This window comes from Salvia hispanica, chromosome 4 (genome assembly GCF_029641045.1).
Source record: "Salvia hispanica isolate PSC_SH4W2 chromosome 4, Shi_PSC_v1, whole genome shotgun sequence".
Classification (NCBI taxonomy): domain Eukaryota; kingdom Viridiplantae; phylum Streptophyta; class Magnoliopsida; order Lamiales; family Lamiaceae; genus Salvia; species Salvia hispanica.
The window spans coordinates 26,223,886-26,237,820 of NC_142695.1; the positions used below are offsets into that span (position 1 = coordinate 26,223,886).

Consider the following 13,935-nt stretch of genomic DNA (forward strand, 5'->3'; position numbering starts at 1 on the left):
TATGTAATTAAGGGCAAGAAATGCATGATTGAAAGCTTATATAGACCTTTGTGGTCTTAGGCAAGCACCTAAATTAGAGTATGTGTGTTTTATCAAAATTGTCAAATATTTGAAATTTGACTTTTGCCCATAGCAGTGCTGTAAGCACAAGGAAGTTGAAAGTGCATTACATATGGTATTATTGGTACTCTACGATGATGAAATCTGCAAAAGTTGCAAACAACTAAGATTGGCATCTGGCGTAGGAAACTGGTTGTCTACCCAGTTTAAGATAAATGATTTAAGAGAAACTAATTACATTCTTAGCATCTAAATCATTAGAAATTCCATGAAAAGGTTTATACCTCTCAAGATGGAATTGTCTTGTCTCTAGTCAAGTGTCGTTTGACGCTTAGTGAGATCAAGAATTATGAGACTAGTTTCGGAGATAGTTGTCTCATGTATGCTATAATGTGTACTAAGTTTGATATTAGTGGTGCTTATGCATAGCAAGTATATATCATATTAACCATGGCAAAGGATTTTGATTGAGGTAATGAATATACCCTAGTGCTTGAGAAAGACTAGTAACTACATTCTAGTTTACCAGTCATTCATGTAATGTCCTTGGGGTTACACTGTCTTAGTTTTATGACTAATCAGTGATCGAGTAAATCATCCTGTGAATATGTGTTTCATTGAGGAATATCTTCCTAATAGCTTTAATCGTAAGAACGATAGAAGATGCCTTAGCTGACTTAGTTGTGAAGCCCCATTATAAGAGCAAGTTATAAGCCTAAAACAATTTTGAGCTAACATATGTAAAATGGGGCCGCCACTGAATGCTTAGGGAGAAGAGTCATGAAGGAGAAAAAAAATAGGGGGAAATTGGGTTATGAAGGTATAAGCTGGACGAAGTCCAGGGGAAAAAAAAGAGAGAGAAAAAAATGGAGGAACAAGCTGGATAACAAAATAAAAAATAAAAATAAAAATAAAAATGAGGAGGTATAAGCTGGACGAAGTCCAGGGGAAATATGTCTAAGGGCAGGAAGCAATAGTAACCTGACCCAGGAATAAAAGGGGGAACGAAGTATAGAAAGTAGAAAACTCTCATAACCCGACGCTTCAGTGGTATGGCAATAACATATGAGAGATTCGGTCCTAACATCCCTGTGAGGAATGAGTGATCGAGTGAATCCAACAATTGGGGAAGTAAAAGGATATCTTGACGAACTGACAGATTGATTAGGTAGAAGAAGGGAAGGGCCAATTTGGAGAAGTGCAGCCTGTTGGATTGACCTTAATCTTGTGGGGACGGTTGCCTAAAAGTTGAAGCTAGTTCATGCATATGTGCTTATGTGTTTTTCTTTTAAGTGTTTTGTTATTTTGTGTGTTAGTTTGTGTCTAGGTCTAGGAGTCTGTGTTAAGTTAGAGTCTAGGGAGTCGGTCAGGGGTTAACCATGCGTTGAAATTCGCCTTATTTCTTTTTTTCTCGGCTTTATACTCGAGGACAAGTATGGTTTAAGTGTGAGCAGTTTGATAAGGCTAATTTCATGCATAGGTTATGTGATAAAAATTCACCATTTACTGGGTCTAACACAATTGTTAAGCCAGGTGTGTGAAGGAATTCGCAAGGTCCAGGAAGAACTGAAGGCAGTGGACCAGCGAAGGAAAAAAAGGCGAAAAGTGAGCAGGATCAAGGAAGAAAAAAAAAGGCTAGACGAAGGGGAATCCGAGGCTGAGGGCAAAGAAGACTATTCGCACAAAGAAAAGAGCCACTGCTGGACCCACTTCCACACCTATATAAGGAGGAGCATGCAACACACGATAAAAAACGATTTTAGCTCTCAGCTCACACACACACACTCACACACTTGGGAAAATGGGGATTCTGGGGTAGCGTAGTGGTTCATCTTCGGGAAATTCTGTTGCAACACCGTCCTCAAGGAGGGCGAAGATACAATTGTTTACTTTTCAGCTTTCGCGTTTTTATTCTGTCGAACTTCACCGTTTCGAAGTCGATTGCTCGTTTGCTACTTACCGTCTATCTATGAATTTTATTTTACGTCATGATGGTTTGATTCTGCGTTGATTTATGTTGATTTTATGTTTTGAGGAGTTTTGTTTCGGAGGTTGATTGTTATTCTCTGTATTGGATGTTTTGTGTACTTGATCTAGGAAATCTGAGTTGATCTGTGGTTGTTGATGTTGATCTGTGGAGAATCGGCGAATCTGTAGTTATGGACATAATTTTGATCGAGCTTGTCTCAGATGCTTGGATCCGGAGTGTGAATCTGAACAGGGGAACTGAGTTGTGCATGGATTTTGAATTTCTGCTTTCGTTTTTGCTTTACTCCATCCAGGAGATAGAGATCTGAGTTTTTTTGTTGGTTTTTCGGCGTTTTTTTTTTCTGACGTCCGATTTGTTGGTCGCCGTTGAGTTGCTAGCGTTGTTCTGTTTTCATCATGTTTCAGTTAAATTCCGATGATGCTTTGCGTTTTGTAGATAGTTAGGCTTAGAGTTGGTTATTTTGCAACTTTTTGGTCGTACGTTTCTATTTTTGGAAAAATGGTCCCCACTGCATGCATCGAGTCTGTCTAGCTAGATTAGGTAGCAATATTACTAGATCTAGGAAGTTTGTTGAGATAGGATGATATGATGTCAATTTGTGTTACGTGGTTGTTTTCCTTTTCTTAGATCTAGGTATAGTTAAATTTCTTTTCCTTTGTCTAGTATAAGTTCCTCAACCCCAAGTTGTGTGGCAGCAGCCATACCACCCAAAAGCCCTTTTAAATGCATGATTTCACATCTGTCCTCGTGAGATTGATCCCTACTTCCCTATACTAATTCTAGTATACGCGGGTTGAGGGTTTTGAAGTAATATTTTTTGTGTTCGACGACCGAGATTCTTCAGTGTTCCGTGAGTTCCTAGAACTTGTGATCTAGTGGATTCTCTGGACCCAGGAAGCTTGATATTCCTTATTGTGCACGCAGTTTAAAGATATTAGAATATCATATATACATATAATAGTTTTGATTTATTGGAATGGTTAAAATGGATGTGTGTATATATATTATATTTTATAATATAAATAATAGTAGTAACATGTGTATACTTAGCATGGGATAATATTATAATAGTACATGTACGTATTTATATCTACATATTATATGTATGTATAAATTTAAATATGTGCATGTTTTTAGATAGACAAAGACTACTTAGATTAAAAATATAAATGTGTGTACGTGGCATAGCGAAGCATTTTTATGTATTACTTTGTGGCCTAAATTTTTACCAAGCTACACGTTTCTACTACTTCTTTTATACGTGTTTTCCTATAAAATACTGAACAAAATATAAGGTGAGTCATATAGTTTTTGCCATTAATGTACATGACTATAATATTTTTGTTCTTTATTTCTTGCATGAGAATGAGGAAGGGAGAAGAGAATAAGTTTTGCTATACATATATTTAGAAGGAAAGGAAAGAAAGCTTTTAATACAAAATATGAACAGTAAAAGAACAGGAGAAGGAGAAGAATATTTAAGCTTTAGAAGTAACAACTATAAATGAGAGTGATAGACGAAGAGAAGAGATCGAGCTTTTGAGTAGTTTACCCATCGTGATCAGGTGTGTATAAATCACACTTTTAATTTTACATGTTTTATGTGATTGATTGCTATGTGTTAAATTGGAGTGAATATTTGAACTATATGATGTGAGCCTGAAATGATTATGTGTTATTTGATATTGATGGTGTAATATGATGTGGGTTTGTGATTAGTGCAAAAAATATGCCAGTGGTGCAATTGGTATATTTTTATTTGGCATTAGATCATGGGATTAAAGAGGATATGTGACAATCTTGCCCTGGATGTGATATCAATGGTAATGGAAATAGACCTACGGGTCATATTCTATGATAATGGACCTACGGGTCAAAGAAAATATGCAAAAAGGGGCCTTCATGGAAAGGTCAAATCAAAGAGGGGCCTTCTTGGAAAGGTCAAATGATAAAAAAGGGACCTTCGGGTCGTATACAATGGAAATCCCGGGCAGATACCAGGCTTGATCTGTCACAAAATAATGAAAAGAACGGAGAGGCATATGCATATGAACATTAAATTGTTTATGATATTTATTACTTCTGGTAATATACTTTGATTAAAGAATATGTTTGATATTTGTATGTGAAATTAAAGGTAAGGTTTATATACACGGAGTTGTGGCTCATACAAACCATTAATATTTTTCAGGAATAAGATATCAGTGAACCTTTTGGGTCAACGTGAGTCATAGGAACTCCATATGTTATCAGGGTTGGCAGCTGACGCATTTTTGGCATCCTTCTCCTCCTCATCATTTTTGCAAGTAGATAAATGTGTAGTATATAGAGTGGTGAGAGGGTCCCACCACGGTTTAGAATGTTTTGAAATATGCACTTGTTAAATATTAGTTTTGAAATTATATAAGATATGTGTTTTATTTACTTGACATGTGGATTGCTTATTTAAATTTTAAATTTATTTATAGTAAGTGCATACGTCATAAGGGTTGAGGTGTGACAGTAAGGACTAAAGGCAATAGGAATAACCAGTTGGGCCAACTTTTCTTTCGAACTATAAGAACCTGCCTCATTGTAAGGGCACCCAATAGTTGCAACTTGAGCTTTCTAAATGATAATCCCTTCTTTTGAATCCCTAAGCCTCCATGTCATGTGAACAAGGGGATAGGCTAGCGCAGCTCACCGTTGGGGATAGAGTCTAGAAGTGCAAAACAGGGGATATGGAAAGAGGTAGAAAGAAAATGGGCAGGAAACCTTGTAACCTGACCCAAAGAAAAATTTTAGAAAGAAAAAGGAGATCAGAAAATGGGCAGGAAATATTGTAACCTGATCCCAAGAAAAATAAGAAAGAAAGGTTATATAAAAGGGCAAGAACTCTTATAACCTGACCCACAAAAAGAAATAGAAAAAAGAAAAAGGGCAGGAAATGTTGTAACTTGACCCTAAGCAAAAAAATATCCTGAAATAAGACCAAAATGGCTAAGGGTAGTTTGAATAATGTTCAGTCTATACATAGGGAGGTTGTCCCGGTTCTGTCTCTGAGTTCACATGTCCTTCATCTTGGTACCAGTCAGCATGAACATAGAACCCTAGGATTCTCACCTACATACACTACAACCATTGGCCTTGTTACAACCTAAATAAAAGACCTTAAGGAGTTAGCTTCTGTCAGTAGAACCCTAGCATCAATGGTATGGCAAAATGATGAGAAAAATGGTCCTAACAATTCTGGTGAGGATTGAGTTACCGAGTGAATCCAACAATTAGGGTGAAAGGAGCTATCTTGACAAAAGGACTAGCATGACTAGGTAGAAGAGGGGAGGAAAAGGAATCTAAGACTGTAGACGATTGGATTGACCTTAAGCTTGTGGGGATGATTGCCAATCAAAATAAGCCAGTTCTATATTTCTTATCTATGTTTTTTCTCTTTCTTTCCATGTGTTAATGTGTTTAGTCATTTCATTATTTTTCTTATTTTCTAGATTTTTGTTGTTCTTTGTTTGCTGTTTTCCAATAAAAACCATGCATTGAATCGTGCCTCTTTTCTTTTTCTTTTCTTTCATACTTGAGGACAAGTATGGGTTAAGTGTGAGCAGTTTGATGAGACCCGTTTCATGCATTTGTTTTATAGCAAAACTGCACTAAAATCAGCAAACTAACGACCCTTTTTGAGCCAGGTGTGTGTAGATTTTGCCGGAAACCGAAGATCACATCATTCTAGAGGGCGAAAGCAAAAGATGGGAAAAGAAGAGAAAATGAGCGGCTTTTGAACTGATCAAGTCATATTTCAACCGAAGCCAGCCAACCTTGCGCTGGAGAGAAGACTATGAACTCCACTCTAAAGTGTGAAGGGCAAAGGCGTCATTTTAGGAGGGGTGGTACCCTAGGGATCAGAGCCATACGCCTCCCTATATAAAGGAGCCTTGCACACTAAGAGAAGGGAGTTCCCCCACATTTCATTTCTTGCTGAGTAGTTTAGAGGGGAGTTCTCTTTAGAGTAGGTAGGATTTCTAGCTCTCTTCCAGGGCTGAAATCAGAGTTCTCTTCAATTCAGAGCTTTTCAATCTCTCGCACACACTTGGTTCCGTCTAGAGTAACTGGTAGTTAGCTGTTTCCTTGCTGTTCTCGCACATTTCCAGTTTCTGTTTTGGTATTCCACTCCGAGAAGGGGTGATGAACAATTTCCTGCTTTCTTAGTTTAGTTCTGTTTTATTTTCATGTATTGACTCTCATTCCTGTTTGTTTTAGTTTAGACTGAAGTTTATGATTTCGTTTCTTAGCTTCGTGCTTGTTTTATGTTTTAATGCTTAGATCTGCTTTCTCTTTTATGTTCTCTTTTGAGTCTTGGTTTAGATCTGTTGTTTTCTGTTTGAGTCCTTGTTTTCCTTATAGATCTACGTGCTTTCTTTTCATTTCTGCATGTTTTAGCCATAGTTCTTCTTTTTACGTTGTCGTAGCTTAGATCGTAGAAGCAATTTTAAGTTTTATGTGTTTTTGTTTTGTTTCACCTTCTTCAACTTTTCAGATTTGTTGCTGCTCTGAGGAAGACGATTCTGTTAAAATTAATTTGCTTTTCGTACATTTTTGCAGGGGCCTGACAACCCCGTTTATTCTGTTTATCTTTTTATAGTAATGTTTTCTTAGTTGATCGGTTAGGTAGTTTAAGTTATTTAGTTTAGATTAGTTCTTTCATTTTCCGCACCAGTAGATACTTAACCCATCCCCCTAAAGTAAAGCGTGGCAGCAGCCAAGCCCCAGGCCGTATCACACAAACAATTCAAAACGCATCATCTCTGTGGGATCGATCCTTACTTTACCTATACTAATCAAATAGTATTAGTGGGTTAAGGTTTTTGATGTCGCATCCCCTTCAGCCTCTCATTTCCTCTCACTCAAGTCAGAGCTACTCAGCTTGATCAGCCCGAGCTTTTACAGGATCCACTCACCCGCATCATTGCAGGTGAAACAGGCAAAAGTAGGCTGACCTGATCAGGTCGACTGTCCAACTTGAGCAGTTCGCGACGACACACAGCTTTAAAGAGGAGGGAGACGAGAGCGGAAAGGACGATGTCCGCCAGTAGTATTCTAGTATTATAAATAGGAGAGCTTGTTATCTTTTTAAATCAATCAATGAATTAAAATATTATTTGCCCACATATCTTATGAATTATCTTTCAACCCTAGTTCTCACGCTGCCCGACGGAGGAACCGTGGACAGCCTGAAACTATTACTTCCGCTGACCCGACGAAGGGCGCCGGAACACTTTTCGATCACCGCAAACACGCTGCCGATCGCAGTTAAGGAGAAGGTCCTTAACAAATGTACATATTCCTAAAATGCAGTTCACTCTAATTTAAATTGTTTTAATCACTGAAAACAAATCCTCGTAAAATTAGATTTTAATTTGTCATGTAACCACTAAAAATATGTTTGCCCTACAAACAGTATATATCTACATTAAAGGCCTCAAGAATAAAATGTCGCAACCATAGATTTATTAGGACATTTCCAACCATTTATATCGAACTCAAACCCATTTTTGATTATTTCACACTAAAAAGTAATTTTATTCCAACTATTTACACCATATTCAACTTTACACCATTTTTTAGCATATGTCTCACAAAAATTTTACAACAGCTGCAGTACACACCCATATTTAGTGTTTCCGTAGAGAAATGCAAAACTAAGTTTAGATTTCCAATACGATTGAAGAAGTTTTCTACACAAAAAATGAGACTTAATGTATGATTGAAGATGATCTTATACACGTCACACTTGTAATTCCACATTACGTGTATATCCACGACGACATAGCTTTGATTTTGTAAAATCGCATTTCGTCTTATTAGTGGAGAATGAGTCTCAACTCATTAGAAAGAAAATGAGTTTCCAAATTAAAAAGTTTATATTTTTTAGGGACAGACTAAAAAGGAAATTGTAGTTCATACTTTCAGTGACGGTTGGAGTATAACTTATTGTTTGCAAGATATGTTATTGTGACCTATTTCTTTTATCAATATCCACTACTAGTAGCATTTTATTAATTAAACTTAATACTACTTTCACTTATTTCAAAATAAATGCATCCTTAAAATTATTATAACAATTTTATTTTTGATTTTATTACTCCATCTGTTTAATGTGGGATGTTTGAATTTGATTGAGTCATTTATTTTGCCAAAAATCAATTAGTTTAAACTCTTTTACATAATTGTAAAATCATTTAGTCAAAGGGAGTATCTCATAACTTTTAAAATAAATCAAAAAAATCAAAAACATAATTTATTGTTAATTAATTTGATCTTTCAAAGGTGATTTGCATGGGGCCCACTACCAATACTGTTTGTTCTATAAGTAAAGCACTGTCATTCTACTTCTCAGTCACACCATTTCCATTTTGTAGTGAATGAATGAGATGAGTAACGCCGCCCCATTTCTCTTATTGCTTCTTCTCTTCTCGGTGCAATGTTTTGCTACTCACGAAGACAATGCCTCGCTGGATTCCGCCGTCAATTTCGACATGGGAGGCCTCAGCCGGAGCTCCTTCCCTAAGGGCTTCGTCTTCGGCACGGCAGCCTCCGCCTATCAAGTCGAGGGCGCTGCCGCCGAAGACGGCCGTGGGCCCAGCATCTGGGATACCTTCATCAAAATTCCAGGTAATTTTTATTTATTTATTTGGAGTTGGTATTGTTTACTTATTACTAACACAAGATATAGTAAGGTTGATTTTTAATTTCATATACCTTGTTCTATAAGTGATGACGATATACATTTTTCATTTGTGTTTTATCGGGTATTAAACAATTTTTAACCTCTTGATTTCATTGATCAAGCTACAAAAATTATCGAATTTTGTAGGTAAAAAGATACTATAACTTTCTTGTACTCTATTTATTCATTTATTGTCAATTATTGTGAAAAATGAGCAGGAATGGAACCAAATAATGTGTCAGGGGAAGTGTCAGTGGACCAGTATCACAAATACAAGGTGAGTTTGTTTTTTTGTTCAGCTAATTATTATGACAGTATAAAACTAGCATAATTAGTAGAACTATTTATGTGATCCAGTATGATAGCTCTGCCACGCTTTCTGGATTCTTTCATCTCACTTGTTTTTGATGTTACTGCTTACTACTTAAATCAAATAGTGGTTGTTTAGTTAGTATTGAATGTTTGGTTGGTTTTTTTTTTCATAAATTTTCATCCCGAGTTATGACCCCTACCAAACATGCAGTTTATAAATATAGAAAATTGTTCAACAGAAATTTTTTTATATGAAAATTTGAGAACTTATTAATTATCAGTATAAATTAGTATATCAGTTGTCTGATAAGTATAATTTATGGAATCAACTGATATATTTTATATTTTATGCTATCAATTGACAAGGTCTCATATTCTTATTTTAAAATAGTTTTCAATTGTTTACGTGTGAGTTTTTTGGGTTAATTAGAGTTGTTAAGTACAGAATTCGTGGCTAACTTTTAGTTTATTTTTAAATATTTGGCCTAATAATGACACGAAAAAAGCTAGATATTGGTTTTATTTGTAACTGTTAAAAATTTCATACTAAAAATGTCACCATGATCAAATTTGAAATACTATAACTTTTGTTGCATCACTTCTTTCAGTTATTTTTTTATTGATTTTAGAAATTTTAGAAAACATAGTTGTGTGAATCATTTAGGCCACCAAAACGCACGCGTATGTGTGAAAAAAGTTTAGTGGTCCATTGAACTTCAATAGAAATGATTTTTCTCCCTTTTTATATATGTGGACCATTTCTATAGTTTTATTGTGAATTGTATTAATAAGCATGGTAGGAAGGCCCTTAATTAATCATTCAACTCGAAATCTGGAATATCTTTGTCTATTGTCTATACTTTTATTTCAATTGTATTTATTAATAAACGTGGTAGCAATGAGGCCCTAATCATTCAACTCGAAATCTGGAATATCTTTAGTAATGGCTGTCGTATGATATTTTCTACTCCCTCCGTCCCATAAAAGTTGAGACAAAACTTTTGGGCACGGAGATTAAGAATTTATATTAAATAAATAGGAGAGATGAAAAAAGTAGAAAAGATAAGAGAGAGTAAGTAAATGATAGAATAAAATAAAGGTGATTAGATGTTTTGTCTGTAGTTAAAAAAGAAAATGACTCAACTTTATTGGAACGGACTAAAAAGGAATACGACTCAACTTCTATGGGATGGAGGGAGTATAATTTATTAGTGCTGGATACTGCAAGCATGTGGCATGTAGACCCAAGAAAGCAATATAATAGAGCTGGTCCAACCTCTTTCGTTTTTGTCGGTGAAAATTGTCACTTCTTTTGAGAAAAAAGTACTGTGTACAAAAATAAAGCATCATTATAGTCTTCTTTTTATGTGGTGTTCATTTTGTCTCGTTTTGTCATTCTTGATATCTCATTTTCAAATAATTCTTCAGTTTTAAGTATTACTGTATTTTAGTGTATTATAAAGATAGATAAGTATCCACTCATCCAATTAGTATCTATGTCTGTTTAATAATTGGTTTTTCGGGTCAATTAATCTAAAATTTGGATATACTATAATTTTAAAAAACTAATATTGGCATATATACTTCAAATTAAATATGAATGCTTATTATGTTTTTATGGCTAACTGAAATACATAGTTCAAATATCAGCTCCTAAAGTTGGTTTGATTCCTGCGGTAAGTAACATTATCTGGAATGGGAGCTTGCGAATGCCAAAAATGTTTCCTATAATTGAAGCAATCTAATGTTAATTTTTAGCCAGAAATAGTATGTAAATTTCAGTTCCTAATTCCTAAATTGCAAAAGTAAAAATTTGTTCGTGCAAAATTTTAAAATATTCTTAGGTTATATTTTGCATTTTTATCAAAAATGTTTTATGAAATTATAATGTTGCCTTACCAATTTAAAATATGTTGGAACAGGAGGACATTGATCTGATGGCGAAAATGAACTTCGATGCCTACAGGTTTTCAATTTCATGGCCCAGAATATTTCCAAGTACGGCTACACCTACTTATATACACAAAAAAATTTCAATCAAAATATATTGAAAGAATTCACCACAATTGTTTCATCAAAACCATGCAGATGGAACTGGAAAAGTGAACTGGAAGGGAGTTGCTTACTACAACCGGTTAATCAATTACATGCTCAAAAAAGGTTCCAAAACATCAAATTAAATGTCGCAAAAATTTTGAAATTTTAGTACTATAAAATTCTTATTTATTGGATACAATTGGTGTGATAATTTTGTGCAGGCATCACGCCGTATCCTAATCTAAATCACTACGACCTTCCTCAAGCGCTTGAGGATAGGTACAAGGGATGGCTCAGCCGTAAAGTAGTGTAAGTATCGATACGATATTCATATAATGCATCCCAAATTAATTATAGTACTACCTCCGTCCACAAAAATAAATAAAGTTGTGAATGACACAAGTTTTAATACCCAATTGGTAAAATAACAGAGATAGAGGAAAATGTGGTGGAAGTAGTGTTAGTGGAGTGTAGAATTTGTTTAAAACTTTCCATATTTAAAATTGGTCTAATTTCGGCGGACGGCTCAAAATGGTAAAAATAGTCTGTTTTTTTTTGGATGGAGGTTATACTATATGGAAATGGTGGCTTCAACGTCAGCTCGTATGATGCAGGAAGGACTTTGCTGATTACGCTGAATTCTGCTTCAAGACGTTTGGCGACAGAGTGAAGAACTGGCAGACGTTCAACGAGCCTCGCGTCGTTGCCTCACTGGGATACGACAATGGATTCTTTGCTCCCGGGAGATGCTCAAAAGCATTTGGGAATTGCTCGGAGGGGAACTCTGCCACTGAGCCTTACATTGTTGCTCACAATCTCATTCTCAGTCATTCCGCCGCCGTGCAAAGATATCGTAATGGATATCAGGTAATTAAAAAGATTAAGGTGTAGTAGATAATTGTGTCCCCAATTTTGGTCATTATTTTTTACTATGTCCAACACAAGTAATTGCGTCTCTAATTCTGCATGTTTTTTGTAATAAACAGAGCTTCTTGAAACACATTCCTTAATTTTTTGTGATCAGGCGAAGCAGAAGGGGAGGATTGGGATTCTGTTGGATTTCGTGTGGTACGAACCTCTTACAAGATCGAAAGCAGACAACTATGCCGCTCAGAGGGCTAGAGACTTTCATCTTGGATGGTAATGAAATACTACTACATATTAAAAATTATGGACATGACATGAACACATGCGAAATTAATTAGTTAGTAGTACAAAATCGATACAACAGTGTGTTGGAAATGAATTGTTACGATATCATATCGTATCAACACAAATACAACCGTGCTCATGTCATGTCATGTCCATGGAGAATCGTGTTCAAGACCACCAAATTGTTAACGTGTACGAATTGTCAGCCCTAAGTAAAACCAAATGTTTTAATTTTGTTTGTAGGTTCTTGCATCCTTTGGTTTATGGAGAGTATCCAAAGACAATGCAGAATATAGTAGGAAAAAGGCTGCCCAAGTTCAGGAAGAAAGATGTGAAGATGGTGAAGGGAGCCTTTGATTTCATAGGCTTAAATCAGTACACTGCATATTACATGTATGATCCTCACCAGCCTAAATCCAAACACTTGGGATACCAGCAGGATTGGAATGTTGGATTTGCTTGTATGTAAATTTCTATTTTACTTTATCTCATTCATCTTCACTTTAATTAAATTTTGTTCCCCAGTAATTTTCTTATCCTTATTTTTTTGCAGATGAACGACATGGAGTACCAATTGGCCCAAGGGTGAGTTCATCTCAATATTGTTATAATAAAAAGATTTTTATCTAAACTATATATATACACATATGGCTTGATTGAATTTATGTGTAGGCACATTCCTATTGGTTGTACATTGTCCCATGGGGTCTCTACAAAGCTGTAAACTATGTAAAAGAGCATTATGGCAATCCCACCATGATTTTGGCTGAGAATGGTAACATAACATAATACTATGTTGTTCTCTAATTATATTTATTACATTGCTAACTATATTGATCCAAAATTTGAGAGATATATATATATATAATATAGGAATGGATCAGCCAGGCAACCTTACACTTCCAAAGGTATTGCATGACACTATAAGAATCAAATACTACAAGAGCTACTTATCCCAACTAAAGAAGGCCATGGACGAGGGCGCCAACGTGAAAGGCTACTTTCAGTGGACATTCGTCGACAACTTTGAGTGGAGATTAGGCTACACGTCGAGGTTTGGCATCGTCTATGTCGACTTCAAGACACTCAAGAGGTACCCCAAGATGTCGGCTTACTGGTTCAAGAAGCTCCAGCACAGAGGCAAGCATTGATGACATGGGAAATTAAGAAGGTAGCTTTTGTCTATGTTTATCAATAAGAAACCAATGTTTCTCTACTTCTGTATCTAGCTATGTCTACTGTTGTTTGCTTCAACTCATCCAAGGAATGAAGGTCTTCTTCTTTAGTTCTCTAGGAATAAATGTACCTTGTATTTCTGTGCCTTGTTCATTTTGGAATACATATTTAAAATTCTGATGAGCTAATGTGTACCTCTCGAAAAGTTGATTGGATATTTAAAAATTAAAATACTACCACAATCCAAAAATAAATAAATTTAGTTGAGGAGTCGCATGGATATTAAATTCAACATGTTAAAAATTTCAAATTTTCGGTCCAATAGATTATCTGAATATATAATTGATAAATCGCCAATGATAACTTTGTAGCGGAACCACAATGACAACTTTGTTATGGAACCATAATGTTTGGTTTTGGTCACAAAATCGTCTAGAAATTGCAGTCAAAACTCTATTTTTATATCAGAATTTAGATTTTTTATATTTTCAAC

The 13,935-nt window shown here is 35.4% G+C and overlaps 1 protein-coding gene across 1 annotated transcript; it reads left to right on the forward strand.

The window, feature by feature from the left end:
- Positions 1–8,435: 8,435 nt before the first annotated feature.
- Positions 8,436–13,625, forward strand: LOC125193650 (beta-glucosidase 44-like). The gene is made up of 11 exons (XM_048091487.2): positions 8,436–8,710; positions 8,984–9,042; positions 11,000–11,075; positions 11,166–11,237; positions 11,336–11,423; positions 11,729–11,981; positions 12,139–12,254; positions 12,510–12,727; positions 12,820–12,851; positions 12,939–13,041; positions 13,140–13,625. Exons 1-11 carry the CDS (start codon positions 8,461–8,463, stop codon positions 13,415–13,417), a joined length of 1,545 nt encoding a protein of 514 aa, XP_047947444.1. The 5' UTR covers positions 8,436–8,460; the 3' UTR covers positions 13,418–13,625.
- The last annotated feature ends 310 nt before the right edge of the window (positions 13,626–13,935 follow it).